The sequence below is a fragment of the Aegilops tauschii genome, chromosome 7 (assembly GCF_002575655.3).
Source record: "Aegilops tauschii subsp. strangulata cultivar AL8/78 chromosome 7, Aet v6.0, whole genome shotgun sequence".
Taxonomy (NCBI): domain Eukaryota; kingdom Viridiplantae; phylum Streptophyta; class Magnoliopsida; order Poales; family Poaceae; genus Aegilops; species Aegilops tauschii.
This window is the reverse complement of record NC_053041.3, coordinates 546,884,435-546,897,029: the sequence shown is the minus strand read 5'-3', so window position 1 is coordinate 546,897,029 and position 12,595 is coordinate 546,884,435. Positions and strand designations below refer to the sequence as shown.

The 12,595-nt window shown below is 52.7% G+C and overlaps 1 protein-coding gene across 1 annotated transcript; it reads right to left on the bottom strand.

The window, feature by feature from the left end:
• Nucleotides 1-286: 286 nt before the first annotated feature.
• LOC109732232 (protein STAR1) lies at nt 287-4,676 on the bottom strand. Its single transcript, XM_020291428.4, has 3 exons — nt 4,427-4,676; nt 3,999-4,331; nt 287-993 (listed from the first exon to the last, which is right to left on the bottom strand). The coding sequence occupies exons 1-3, from the start codon at nt 4,440-4,442 to the stop codon at nt 551-553; spliced, it is 792 nt and encodes a 263-aa protein (XP_020147017.1). The 5' UTR covers nt 4,443-4,676; the 3' UTR covers nt 287-550.
• Nucleotides 4,677-12,595: the final 7,919 nt, after the last annotated feature.

Here is a 12,595-nt window from a genome sequence, read left to right as displayed (position 1 = left end):
TGAACCGATACATGCAATATTTGAAATGTATATATTGAAGGGGTAAACTCTAATCTCCATCCAAAAGCATACCCTGTCTTGTATTGTGGCAACTTCAATAACACCATATTTGGAACGATTTATCGGGGAGTGCTGTAGGAGCATCTTTAACCGCTCTCCGTTCCTCCTAGTAAAAGAACTCCAACAGCTCCTCTTTTCCCACTAAACTATTGGAGTATTGGTGATCACAAAAAACAGCCCTTATTGGTGATCACAAAAAACTCCCACATTCAAAAGCCTCCGTGGATTACAGAAGTTCAGAATTCTGCAACGGCATTAATAAAGATTATTGCAAGAGTCTTTGTCCGCACACGCACTCCTGTCTGCTACATCTCGTACATTTACGCACGTACAGCAGCTCGTCTCCCGTCAAATCGCGCACAGCGTTCACCGGTCGTAGCAAGATTACAGCGGCATGACGGAATGAAGCAAGATTACAGCGGTGTGTCCGAATTAAGCAGAGGTCGGCCGACACTGGACAATGACGTTCTCGACAGCGAAACAAAGATATTCAGCTGCTGAGCTCCAGGAAGCGCCGGGCCATGGGGTGCTTGGCCTCGGAGAGGGCGGACGGCGCGAGCACCTCCACGACCTCGCCGTCGACGACGAGGCAGACCAGGTCGGCGATCCGCTGGATCTGCTTCACGCTGTGCGAGACGATCACGGTGGTGAGCCCCCTCGCCGTCTTCAGCCGCACGATGGCCTCCTCGATGTTCTGCGTCGAGATCGGGTCCAGCGCGCTGGTCGGCTCGTCCAGCAGCAGCACCTCCGGGTCGTTGGCGAGGGTGCGGGCCAGGGCCACGCGCTGCGCCTGCCCGACGGACAGCTCCGACGCCGGCCGGGAGGACAGCGCCGGGTCGAGGTCCGACAGGCTCAGCAGGCTCTTCACCTCCGCCTCGCTGAGCTTCTTGCCGCGCAGCTGTGGCCCGTACCGCACGTTGTCCCCCACGCTCCCTGGAGCAGCACACGGGAACAACATAATCATTCAGATTTCAGAGGTCTCCTTTCCTTTGGTTGGATGCAACCAGATGTCAGTCATCAGCTAAAAATCCGAAACTTCTGTTCTCTTATATGCATTACCTAATTTTGCATCTTTGTTAATACCAAAGAAATTATGTAACAGTGCTAGTAGTTTTCATGTATCAGTGTCCATTCCTTTTCTATAAAAAAATGTACTGTATAAGCTTTCTTGGTGCTTAACTCAATACCTGCAAAACTGTCGCAGCATTTAGTTAAAAGGCAGCTTTATTAGACTGATTTAAAGCCGTATTTTAGAATTTTTATTGTCGGACAGAGATATTATACTACCAAGTGTTACATATTTATCTTTTCTTTGAAGCTTGGAACAAGTCTAGCACACCGTTACTTTACTGACCGTCACATTACCAGATGACATTGTGCACGTAATATTCAAATGGCAGTAGCAAAGGAGTACAATTGCATAGTAAAATGTCGATCCAGTTTTACATGGACAAGGCGTGTAGAGCTCATAAAGTCAATGCTCTCCGCACCTAGTATGAAGTCATATAAAATGTATTCTAGGTATTTTATACCTGCCTGATTGACTAATTTATGAAGCAGAATTCGTGCTGCACATGTCCACCACCCTGAAAAACTCTGTCTGCATTGCCCTTGCACCTTGATAACAGAACTTCCGAAGTGATTTCAATAAACTATTTCTTTTAGAAGAGGAGGACCCCCGGCCTCTGCATCTGGACGATGCATGCAGCCACTTTATTAATTATTCACACAAGACCTTATAAAGTCATACAACAGTAAGACTAAAGCCACCGTGTAGGCAACATCTGTCGCTACTCTTATCCAGTTGATGAAGGGATGCTGATAGTCTGGGCCTAGTACCAAACAGACCTCGCAGCCAAACTTAACATCTAAGACCTGAGGTCCCAACCAGGACTCCTGTCGGGTATGGGGCACCCATCAGTCCGGCGTACTCCTCAACCAGGACGCCTGTCGGGTATGAGGCCGCCGCAGCCACCTGCCACCAATCCATCTTCAGTGTTGTACTGCTGCATCTACCTTGCCCGGTCTAGCTGTCGTCGACGCCACCATGATGCCAGACAACGCCACCATCCTGCGCTCGTCCATCAGCACATGCCCACCGGCGAGACCCCGCTACTCCATGCCGCCGAGACCCGCCGTTGTCGAGCTGCCAGATGCCACGCCGCTCCTCCGTCGCGAACGCCGCCTGTTGCCACTGGTCCCATCTCCTCCGCCTGCAGTTCCTCTAACCGAGCACCCAAACGCCCCAGGCGGCGCCTCCAAGAAGGGTACGACACACACAGTGCCGCCGCCGCCCAATCTAAGGAGATTTTGGGTTTTCACTCGGGCATGGGGTCGGGGTGGAGGGCAGGGACCTCGACGGCGCCTGCAAGGAGGAGAACGGCGGCCCTGGTCGTTGCCACCGTCGGGATGAACGAGTCACCCAGAGTTTCCTCCGGTCCGATGGCACCTCTACCAGCCCCCGCGAACGCATCGAGGCCGATGACCGCGATCGTAAGCCACCAAGTGCAGCGGGAGAGAGCCTGCAGCGCGGAGATCCACCGGCACCTCACCGCCCATGCGGTCAAGACGTCGTCCATCCACCACTCGCAAATGTCACCAGCCGAGGACGCCGTCGCCATGCCTAACGGGGCCGCTGCCCTAGGTCCAGGTTCCTCCACGATGGCCGGAGTGGCGAGATCCGCCACGAGCGACGAGATCCGGCACCGAGCGGCCGTCGCCATCGCCCAAACCCGTCGTCAACCGATCCCGCCGCCGCCGGGAGCCCGCACGCTACCGGGAGTCCCACACCCATGGATCTGGGCGTCCGTGCACCGCCGCGAGCCCGCCGCCTCCGGGATCCGCCACACCGCCGGGAGGGCCGCACCCCGCGGATCAGGACGCCCGCGCCGCCGCGGACCCGGGAGAGGGAGGAGAGACCCTCCGCCGCCGTCGTCGCACACACGGGCTTTGCCAGGCGCCGACCATCGGCAGCGGCGGAGGGGGAGAAGGGCGCTGGAGGGTTACTAGGCGGCGGCGGCGGCGGCGGCTGATCCCTCCCAAGCCGCCCGCAGGGGAGGCGACGCGAGGGGGAGGAGCAGTAGTTGATTGACAATAAGATAATCGTTCATTTTCATGCATGGCAATGTGCCTAATGACGGTCATAAGTTACAACAATGATACTATTTTACATCTAGGCAGCAGATATCTCCCATCATAAAGTTATGCTTTATTCTAATCGAAGAGCCATACTTTCGCGGTTTTGCTATCATCCTAGTATGTGATATGTGATAAGTAATTGCGAATGCTCATTTGGCATCTTCAAAGATTCAGCTTAACTTTGTCAACGTATCATGCACTCCTGATAGCTTAACAATAGCCTGTACCTCATCCTAAAGTATATAAATAAACAACTGCAGCAATGCACCACCATCATCATAAATTAAATATCGATTCTCAGTAAATGCTGGCACAAAACATGCTTGCCCACCCCTATTATCCTCTGCCCTCTACACGGCCCCTACATTTGTTTGGCGATGGTTAAGGTATAGTTTAATCGAAATTCCGAAGTTATCAGTAGGTTTGCAGATGATGTAGGATGGTCTTAGGTTTATCACCATTGGTTTGGTTTTTCGATAGAACGCAAAAGTTTGCGTCTCCACGCCCCGATAGAAAAATGTTTATCACGATTGATGAGGTCCAAAAGAACCTGAAAGACTGAAGCCTCCCCTCAATGGTCACCGCCCACTACCTTTGGTTGATTGGCTCAACTTGGTTAATGGTTACTGGTCTTGACAGGGATGTTCCCCACTTTTATCACCACATCCAGCCATGGACCAACTGATTTTACAGCAAGCAAAGTCTACACTATGCAATTTCAACTCTTTGGGGGGAAACCAATCTGAGCATTTCAACTCTGCGACAGAACTTCAGGAGCAAGGAGGCACGCACGCACATACCGTCGAACATGGCGGGGAGCTGGAAGAGCATGCCGACCTTGCGGCGGAGCGCGAGGACGTCCATGCCGCAGATGTCGGCGCCGTCGAGGGTGACGGCGCCGGGGGCGGGCTCCCAGAGGCGGTTGAGCGCGCGGAGCAGCGTGGACTTGCCGCTGCCGCTGGGGCCGATGACGCCCATCACCACCCCGCGCGGCACGTCCAGGTCCACCCCGCGCAGGATCTCCTCGCCGCTCGCCTCCGACCGCCGCCGCAGCCCGCGCACCCGTATCTTGGGCCCTGCTGCGCCGTCGGCGGCGAGGGCGCCCACGTCCAGCAGGTGCTCCCTGCTATCATCTGCAAGTGCACGGCAACGACGATGGATCATCAGCCATACAAAGCAAAAGAATCTCATAATTGGCATACTTCTCGAGTTTGCTCTGTAGGATTACCTGAAGCTGAGCCCATTCGATCGTGGAGTGGAGGAGATCGCGGGAGAGGAGAGAAGCTCGCAGCGCAAAGGAGCGGAGACGGGGGAAGAGAGTGCGCGCCGGGTGGAGCGTAGCGTCGGATATGACGCGTCCCCTTTTACTATTAGCTTTTCCAAGAGGATTCGGGGCTCCAACCGAGGTGGGCGGGCGGCTTTTTTGCGTGCCTGACTCACGAGAACGGTGGCATCCGGTGACGGCCGCCACCTCTGCACTGAACTGGACTGGAGTCTGGACTCGTGTTGGCGGAGGAACGGCAGATAAGAGCAACTCTAAGGGCGTGTTTGGTTGCCGTCGACAACAGTACCCGCATTGCATACGCTTCTTCACTCAGCCTGGCTCTCGAAAAACAGTCTAATATGCGACATCTGCAAGTTGTTTGGTTGCCTGCATTAGTGGATCAACTTTGGCATGTTGTTTGGTTGCCTGCATTGTCTCGACGCATGCAACTACATGTTGTTTGGTTGCCCGCATGAGGTATGATTAAGATTTAGCACTTGCACTTAGTACACAGGGTTAAGAGGTAGCAGAGGAAGGAGGAGAAGAAATGCAGTGTGCGCCGGACCATGGCGACTGCGGTGGATAGTGGTCGTGGCGCCGTGTCCGACATGACGAGCATGGAGTCGTGGACGAGCGACCCCGTCGGCGAACTAGTTGTGGTGCTCGCGCAAAGACAGTCGCGACAGAGGAGGAGAATGCAGTGCCCGCGCCATGCTATCGTCAGTGCAGTGGACGAGAGAGGAGGCCGAGATGAAATGACTCCAGTGTAGTAGGGCGAGAGAGAGGAGGCTAAGATGATCGACCCCGTCGGCGGCGCGGCGAACTGCAGTGTGCACGGAGGCAGAGGACACAAGAAGCAGTGAGCGCGCCATTGCAGCGTTAGTGCAGTAGGAGGACGACAGAGAGTAGGCCGAGATGAGCTACGCCGGAAACGACTCTAGTGTAGTAGGACGCGTGCAAGTAGATCAAGGGGAAGGGCGTCGGCGTCGAGAGGGACGAATAGGAGGGCTTTGAGCAGAGGACTGAGGAGCTCGACATGGGGCGTCAGTGCAGTACACTGCTGTTCAAAGAGAGATGCAGCTACGATCGTCGAAACCAAAAACTTACAACACGAATTTTGTGAGGAACTGTGAGATTAGGCTGTTGATCAAAGGAAATTTCAAATGATCGATCGTGTGCGACGAATCTGACAAAATTCGTCCAGAATAGCTCCAAACGGGAAGACGAGATTAAGAACTTACGGCCGACGAAACTACGAACCGATCGCCTGAATGGAACCGTGGCATCGAGGTGCATCTTTTTCGTGTAGAGCTTACCACGAATGGAAGCATCGTTGTGTAGATTAGAGAGGCATGGAAGAGAGGAGATTAGAGAGGAGCTTACTGGAGGTTGAAGAAGACACCACGTAAACGCCTCGCATCCCTCCCGTCCCCACTCGTGCAAGGGCCCACTCGGTTGCGCTCAGCTCGACCTGGCTCACGAGAAACTGCTGATTCCTGGGTTTCCAGCGAACCAGGCTCTGGACTGCTTTAAGAAGCGTGCGATGCAGGGCCAACAGTGAAACCAGGCAACCAAACGGGCCTCTTGCGTGGGCCTGGTTGGGCTTTACCCAGGCAACCAAACACGCCCTAAGGCCAACTTCACCGCACGACCCCAAACGTATGTCCGGTTTGGTCGGATTTTGTCCCTTTAGGGCGGTAATGGGTTCGTCCATGTCCGCCCCTGTCCGTTGGGTCGTGGGTGCGCCCAGCGCGCGGCCGCACCCCAAATCATGTCTGTGTTGGACATGATAAAAAAAACAGAAAAACTAAAATAAAATGACTTAAAAAAAGAGCCTGGGACGATGCAATTGTTGGGGAGGTGGACATCGCTCCACGGGATCGACGTCCTCGTCTCCCAGTAGCGCTGGCATACATCAGCGTTGATGTACTGCCGGTCGCGCTCGCCGGCGGCCCTAGGGCCAATGGTGAAGGGGGCAGGCGCGGGGGCCCGACGCGGTGGCAATGCGGGCTCCTTCTTTTTCATGGAGCCACGGCGGCGTCCCGACGAGGAGCCAGCCTCGCGGTCGTGCTTCCCCTTGTGGCCGTAGTTCCAGAGCCCCATGGCTGCGAGGCGGCCGGCCGGCGAGTTCGAGGCTAGGGTTTGGTGCTGTCGAGTTTCGAGGAGGCCGCGGGGTGGAGTGAGGAGTGTGGACGACAACCGGTCCAGGGCTTCCCCATTTAAGAAGGACCGCGACCGTTCGCCTAGGCAGATGACCGGCGGGGCTGGCCGCGCGTGCGCATTGATGTTGGCGGGTGGGAGCTAGGTGGCCGCCTGCCACGCGGCCCCGGCGTGGACGAGCGACGCGTCCGTTTGCTGTCCGCCGCGACTCAAACCCGGCGCATGTTTGCGCTCGAAATGGGTCGGCCCGGACACAAAACGGACCAGATCGGTCCGGGCCGTCGAGCGCTGGGCCGACCGGTTTGTCCCTTTTACCCCAAACGGACGGGGACGGACAGGATGGGGTCGCGCGGTGGAATTGGCCTAACCGACCCCACAAAGCGCGGACTGTTTACAATTCGGTACCCAAAACCTCCGCGAAAGAATAGAAACCTCAAACGAAACTGTAAATTTTAAATTTAAGGCTTCACGGGACAAAAAGAACGAGTTCATCATAGTAGTTGATCACCATACATAATTCATACATACACCAAATTTTACAATAGCTAAGGGGATAGGCGGCCTCAACGAAGCCATCCGGGTGCGGCGGCGACGGACATCGTCTCAGTCGGCATCGTCGGAGACGCGGTCGATATACATCTCGTCTTGTGCCTTCTTCTCGCGGCACCATGCGTCTTGGTTGTCCACGAATTCCTTCTCCTTCACGAGCCAATGCTTGAGGACATCGTCGAGGTTCGCAAGCGACCGCTGCAGCTGCTCTTCCTCCTCCTTCCGCGCGCTGCGCGCCATGATTGCTCGCTCGAAGACTTACGCCTCGGCAGGGGGGAGGAAATCCTCTGGCCCGATGACGCCACCGCCCCGCAACACCGGCTCTGCCTCAAGCTCCCGCTTCACCACGCGGAGGGCCGGGAGATCCACCGCCTCCCTTTTCACTAATGTGAGGGCCGGCGTGCGAGGACTCGCCCCAGGGCGGAGGTGGAGCCCGCGCTGGAGTAGATCAGCCCGTGTCGACGGCCGTACTCCTCCGTCTCGCGGCGGAGGAGCTACTCCGGCGGCTGGAGGCCGTTGTTGGTGTACTTCCTAGCCGCGCGCTTCCTTGCGCCGTCCGCGCGGACACGGCACTGGCACTCGGGGTCGTCCCTCCCGCCAGAGCTGCGGCCAGAGCTCCACATTCCACCCCACATGGTGGTGTTCGGCGGCGGGATTGGACTCACCGACGGCGAGAAATAGAAAGGGGATTGGGGGAATCACAGGGAATCGCGGCGGCGGTGGGATGGGGTTTCGATCCGTATCTGCGCCGTGAACCCGTAGATATACCGCGTCGGGTGGTGGTTTGCGGGCCACCGTGAAATTTTTTATGGGCCGGACGAGTATACGAGCTCTGTTCTGGCCAAAAAATGGGTCGAGCCCGTATACTAGTTGGAATTTTGCGGGTCCGTGCGTTTTGCGGTGTTCGCTAGAGTTGCTCTAAGACCAGCCAGACTTGGTAAATCCGATTATAAAACATTGATGGATGTGTCTTTAATTGTTCGTGCAATGCAATCATGCTCTCTTTTTTTAGTCCGGTCACTTGTAAGTCATCAATAAAAATGAAGAGACAAAAAAAGAGAGAGATGATTTATATGGACCGCGTTCTACGTGACGGACTTACCCTTCGGACGCATCCACAAGCCTCGTGTCCTTCGCATATTCGGTGTGAATATGAGGGTTTACGGCAAGCCCGGACACATAGGGATGATATGAGGTGTCCGGTTGGGTCACCTTTTTTCTTCTCTCATGTCACTGATCAGGCGTGTCCGCGGACTTTTAAGGAGGATTCAAAGGGACCGGCTGTAGATGCTATAAAAAGGTATGGCCCATAAGAGCATCTGCAAATTGGACCCCTCAAATGTTCAATCGGATAGTCCGACCACTGCCTGGATAGGAGAGAGAAGAAAAAAAGTCACCCAACACCTTCCACTTTGTCCCATATGATCGGGTTGTTCGCAAATCCCCATATCCACACTAAATAAGGGAGGATATGGGGACGTTCGGGCATGTTTGGGCGGTCCTCCATGTAGGATGCGGTCCACCTCGGATCACTTTTTCTCTTTTTTTTCTCTTTCTCTCCTCATCCCACCAATCATATGCATTGCATCGAACAATTTGGAAAGGATATAGGGAACATAGTTGCATGCATGCATAAATAGAGGGTCAAAACAGACCTCCTCGGTCAATGACGATTGGGGATTGATATTAGCCTATTCTGCTTGTAGATGCTCTAAGTACGTATGTGATACATACTCCCTCTATTCTATAATGTACAACAACAGTAACAACAACAACAACAACAACAACAACAAGTTTAGGAGGCTTCTATTTTTCTGTTTTCCAAAAGTGCGTTAGTGGGGGTAAGCTCCGAACCGTTTTTCTAGGGTTCGAGTAGCACGGTGGCACGAAGGCGATTTTGCGATCTCCACGGTACCAAGCTAGGGTTTTGCCCACCGGCTGCTAGTTCCTCATCGGCTCTCCGGCCTGTGCGCTCGGGGCGATCAAGGGGGGATCCTCGCATCCTTACCCACCCTTGGTGTACGGTTGGGGCGTGAGGAAGGTAGCACTGCAGCTCGGGCGGACATGGCTGGTTCGAGCAACCAAAATCCAGATGGGATCAGGCGGGAAGAGGGAGTAGATCAGATATTCCAGAAGATGGGATTAAGAAATAAGGAGAAGGCTACGATGGTGGTTGATGATGAGGAAGGCATGGCGGAGGATCTGGGATGGACGATCATTGGTAAAGTCTTGTACCGCAGGGTACTACATATTAGTACGATCTTAGATGCACTCCGTCCAGCATGGGGGAACCCTAGGGCTTTGAAATTCCGATCCAGAGGGGAGAACATGTTTGTGGCAAACTTTGAAGGAAAGAGAGATCGTGATCGGGTGCTCGAAGGAGGGCCGTGGACTATTGGTAAGCACTGTGTGGTGGTGGAGATCTTTAAAATCACATCACGCCCGTCAGAGCTTAGCTTTGATAAGATCAGGATCTGGGCAAAGGTGGTGAACCTGCTGTTTAATCTGTTGTGTCCTCCATGGCCGGCACGGATAGCGGCAATGGTAGGAGATGTCATGCAACTAGATGCAGATGCCAAAGGCTACGCGGGTGGTGACTGTGTTAGGGCCAGGATTTGGCTCAATGTGCATGAACCTGTGATGAGATGGGTACAACTAGAGTCCGCAAAAAAGGGACTACGGGATTTTTTTGATATATAGTATGAAAACTTGTCGTACTTCTGCTTCTCGTGTGGGCTCCTTGGCCACTCGGAAGCTCTGTGTCAAACACCTACTGGGAGAGATGAGCTTGGGAGACCACTGTACTGCGAATCACTAAGGTATATGACGTACCGTGCTAAGGGCTGGGGTGATCCTGCTGCTAGTAATGAAGGTCAACAAACCGGCTCAAAGGGCAAGTGGGCACTGTAGCAGAGGAGGAGGAGGTTGAGAAAGGGGATGAGGTGACTTCGCCGGCAAAAAAGACAACCGGTAGAGTTCATAATGCAGTGTATCCGTTTAATGCAAGAGGCAGAGGTGGTTTCGCCCGTGGTGGAGGTCGTACAAATGGAAGGGGAGGCAACTGGAGCAGGGAAGTGTACCGGAGGGTTGATATGAATCACACAGACACAAATACCACGGGTGCACTAATGATTGTGGATCAAGACACTCTGAATAATAAGAGAGCTAGTGAGGAGCAACAGGTTGAGTCGTAAAATGATAGGAGAGACTCGAAGAAGAAGAAGGTCGTGCTTGAGGCAGCAAATACAGATGCGGAGACTGCAAGTCAGCCCCAGACGTCAGAATGAATGCAATAGCTTGGAACTGTCACAGGCTTGGGAACCCGGAGACAGTTCGTGAGCTTCACAACCTTGTGAGGCTAGAAGCGCCCGGCCTTGTTTTTTTGTGTGAGACAAAGATCAAGGGTAATCGTGTGACTGATCTAACAAATATGCTTGGGTTCGAAGGAAGTTTTTCAGTTGACAGTGTTGGCCTCAGTGAGGGTTTGGCACTATTTTTGTCTAAGGGAGTAGAGGTTAAAGTGGAGACACGGTCTGATCAGCATATTGATGCAAAAGTTACAAACGTTGGGACTGATAACAAGGTCTGGAGGTTTACTGGTTTCTATGCAAAGGCAAAACGCAGTGAACGTTCAGCTAGCTGGGAATTGTTAAGATGGTTGCGGACCCAAAGTGACTTGTCGTGGCTGTGTGGAGGTGACATGAATGAGATTATCCATGGTTCTGAATACTTTGGTATGCATGATCGCCCAGAGTAGCAGATGGAAGGGTTCCGTGAAGTGCTGGACTCTTGTGGTTTCCATGATTTGGGGTTCCAAGGGACGCCGTTTACATGGGATAATTTGCAAGACGACCAAGCTAATGTAAAGGTGAGATTGGATCGGTTTCTCGCCGATCCTGAGATGATGCGGATGTATGCAGGCACCTTTGTACGACATGTTTGGTCTCCCAGATCAAACCATTGTAGGTTGCTGGCACGGGTCCGCTCGCTGAGCGGGCAGGAGATGCTTGGCATAACGAGGAATCATATGAGGAGGCGGTGACAGAAGCCTGGTGTAATGGCGCAGGAAGGGAAGGATTGCTGGAGCTTAATGAGGCCTTAATGCAAATGCAAGGGAGTCTGACTAGTTGGAAAGACAGAAAGTTTGGTGACATCAAACGCCGAATCAAGAAACTCCACAGAGAATATGAGAGAGAGAGAGAGAGAGAGAGAGAGAGAGAGAGAGAGAGAGGAATGATTCCCTATTTCATGGTCCCTCTTGTAGGGAGCGAGAACTTGCTAGACAACTTTCAGATTTGCTACATAAGCAAGAGATCATGGCAAGGCAACGATCAAGGGTTGGTTGGTTGAAAGCGAGTGACCGCAATACGGGCTTCTTTCATGCCCAAGCATCCGCAAGGAGAAGCCAGAATAGAATTACGTGTTTACAAGCTGCGGATGGAACTTTGTGTGTGAAGAAGGAAGAAATCAATACTGAAGTGCAGAATTTCTATGAGGAATTGTATCAGGCCCAAAATGACAAAAACATTGATGTAGTTCTGCACCATGTACATGCGATGGTGAATGATCAGATGAATGCTAGGCTTCTCCGACCCTGTTGTGCGGACAAAGTCAGGGCTGCGCTTTTCTCAATGGGCCCCTCCAAAGCACCAGGTGTGGATGGCTTCAACGTTGGGTTTTATCAACGCCATTGGGAGCTCATCAAGGAGGATGTGACATCAGCGGTTTTTGGTTTTCTAAATGGTGGCTATATGCCGGAGGTTGTGAGTAAAACGGTAATTGTACTCATACCAAAAATAAAGAATCCTCAGAATATTACCCAGTATAGACCTATTTCTCTTTGCAATGTCATTTACAAGATCTGTTCTAAAGTTCTAGCTAATCGATTGAAGGAGATTTTAGATGAACTGATTGCAGAAGAGCAAAGTGCCTTCGTTTCCGGGAGGGTAATTACAGACAATGTGCTAACTGCTTATGATTGCGTTCATTCAATGAAGAGGAAGAAAGGGAAGCATGGCTATTGTGCTGTGAAGATTGACATGATGAAGGCATATGACCGCGTTGAGTGGATTTACTTGCAGGGTATGATGCAGCAGCTAGGCTTTGCGGAAGCCTGGATATCATTGGTTATGAGGTGTGTCTCCACAATGAGTTTTCAGGTTAAGGTAAATGGGGAGTTACTACCCTCATTCAGACCTACAAGAGGCTTAAGGCAGGGGGATACAATCTCCCCATACTTGTTCTTGTTGTGTGGGGAAGGATTATCTTGTATGCTAAAAACTATGATGGTGGCTGGATTGATAGAGGAATTCGTATCAGCACTAGAGCTCCATGGATATCCTACTTGTTGTTTGCTGACGATTGTTTGATTTTCATGAAATCAGATCATAGCAGTGCAATGAGATTAAACTCTATTATTCAAGA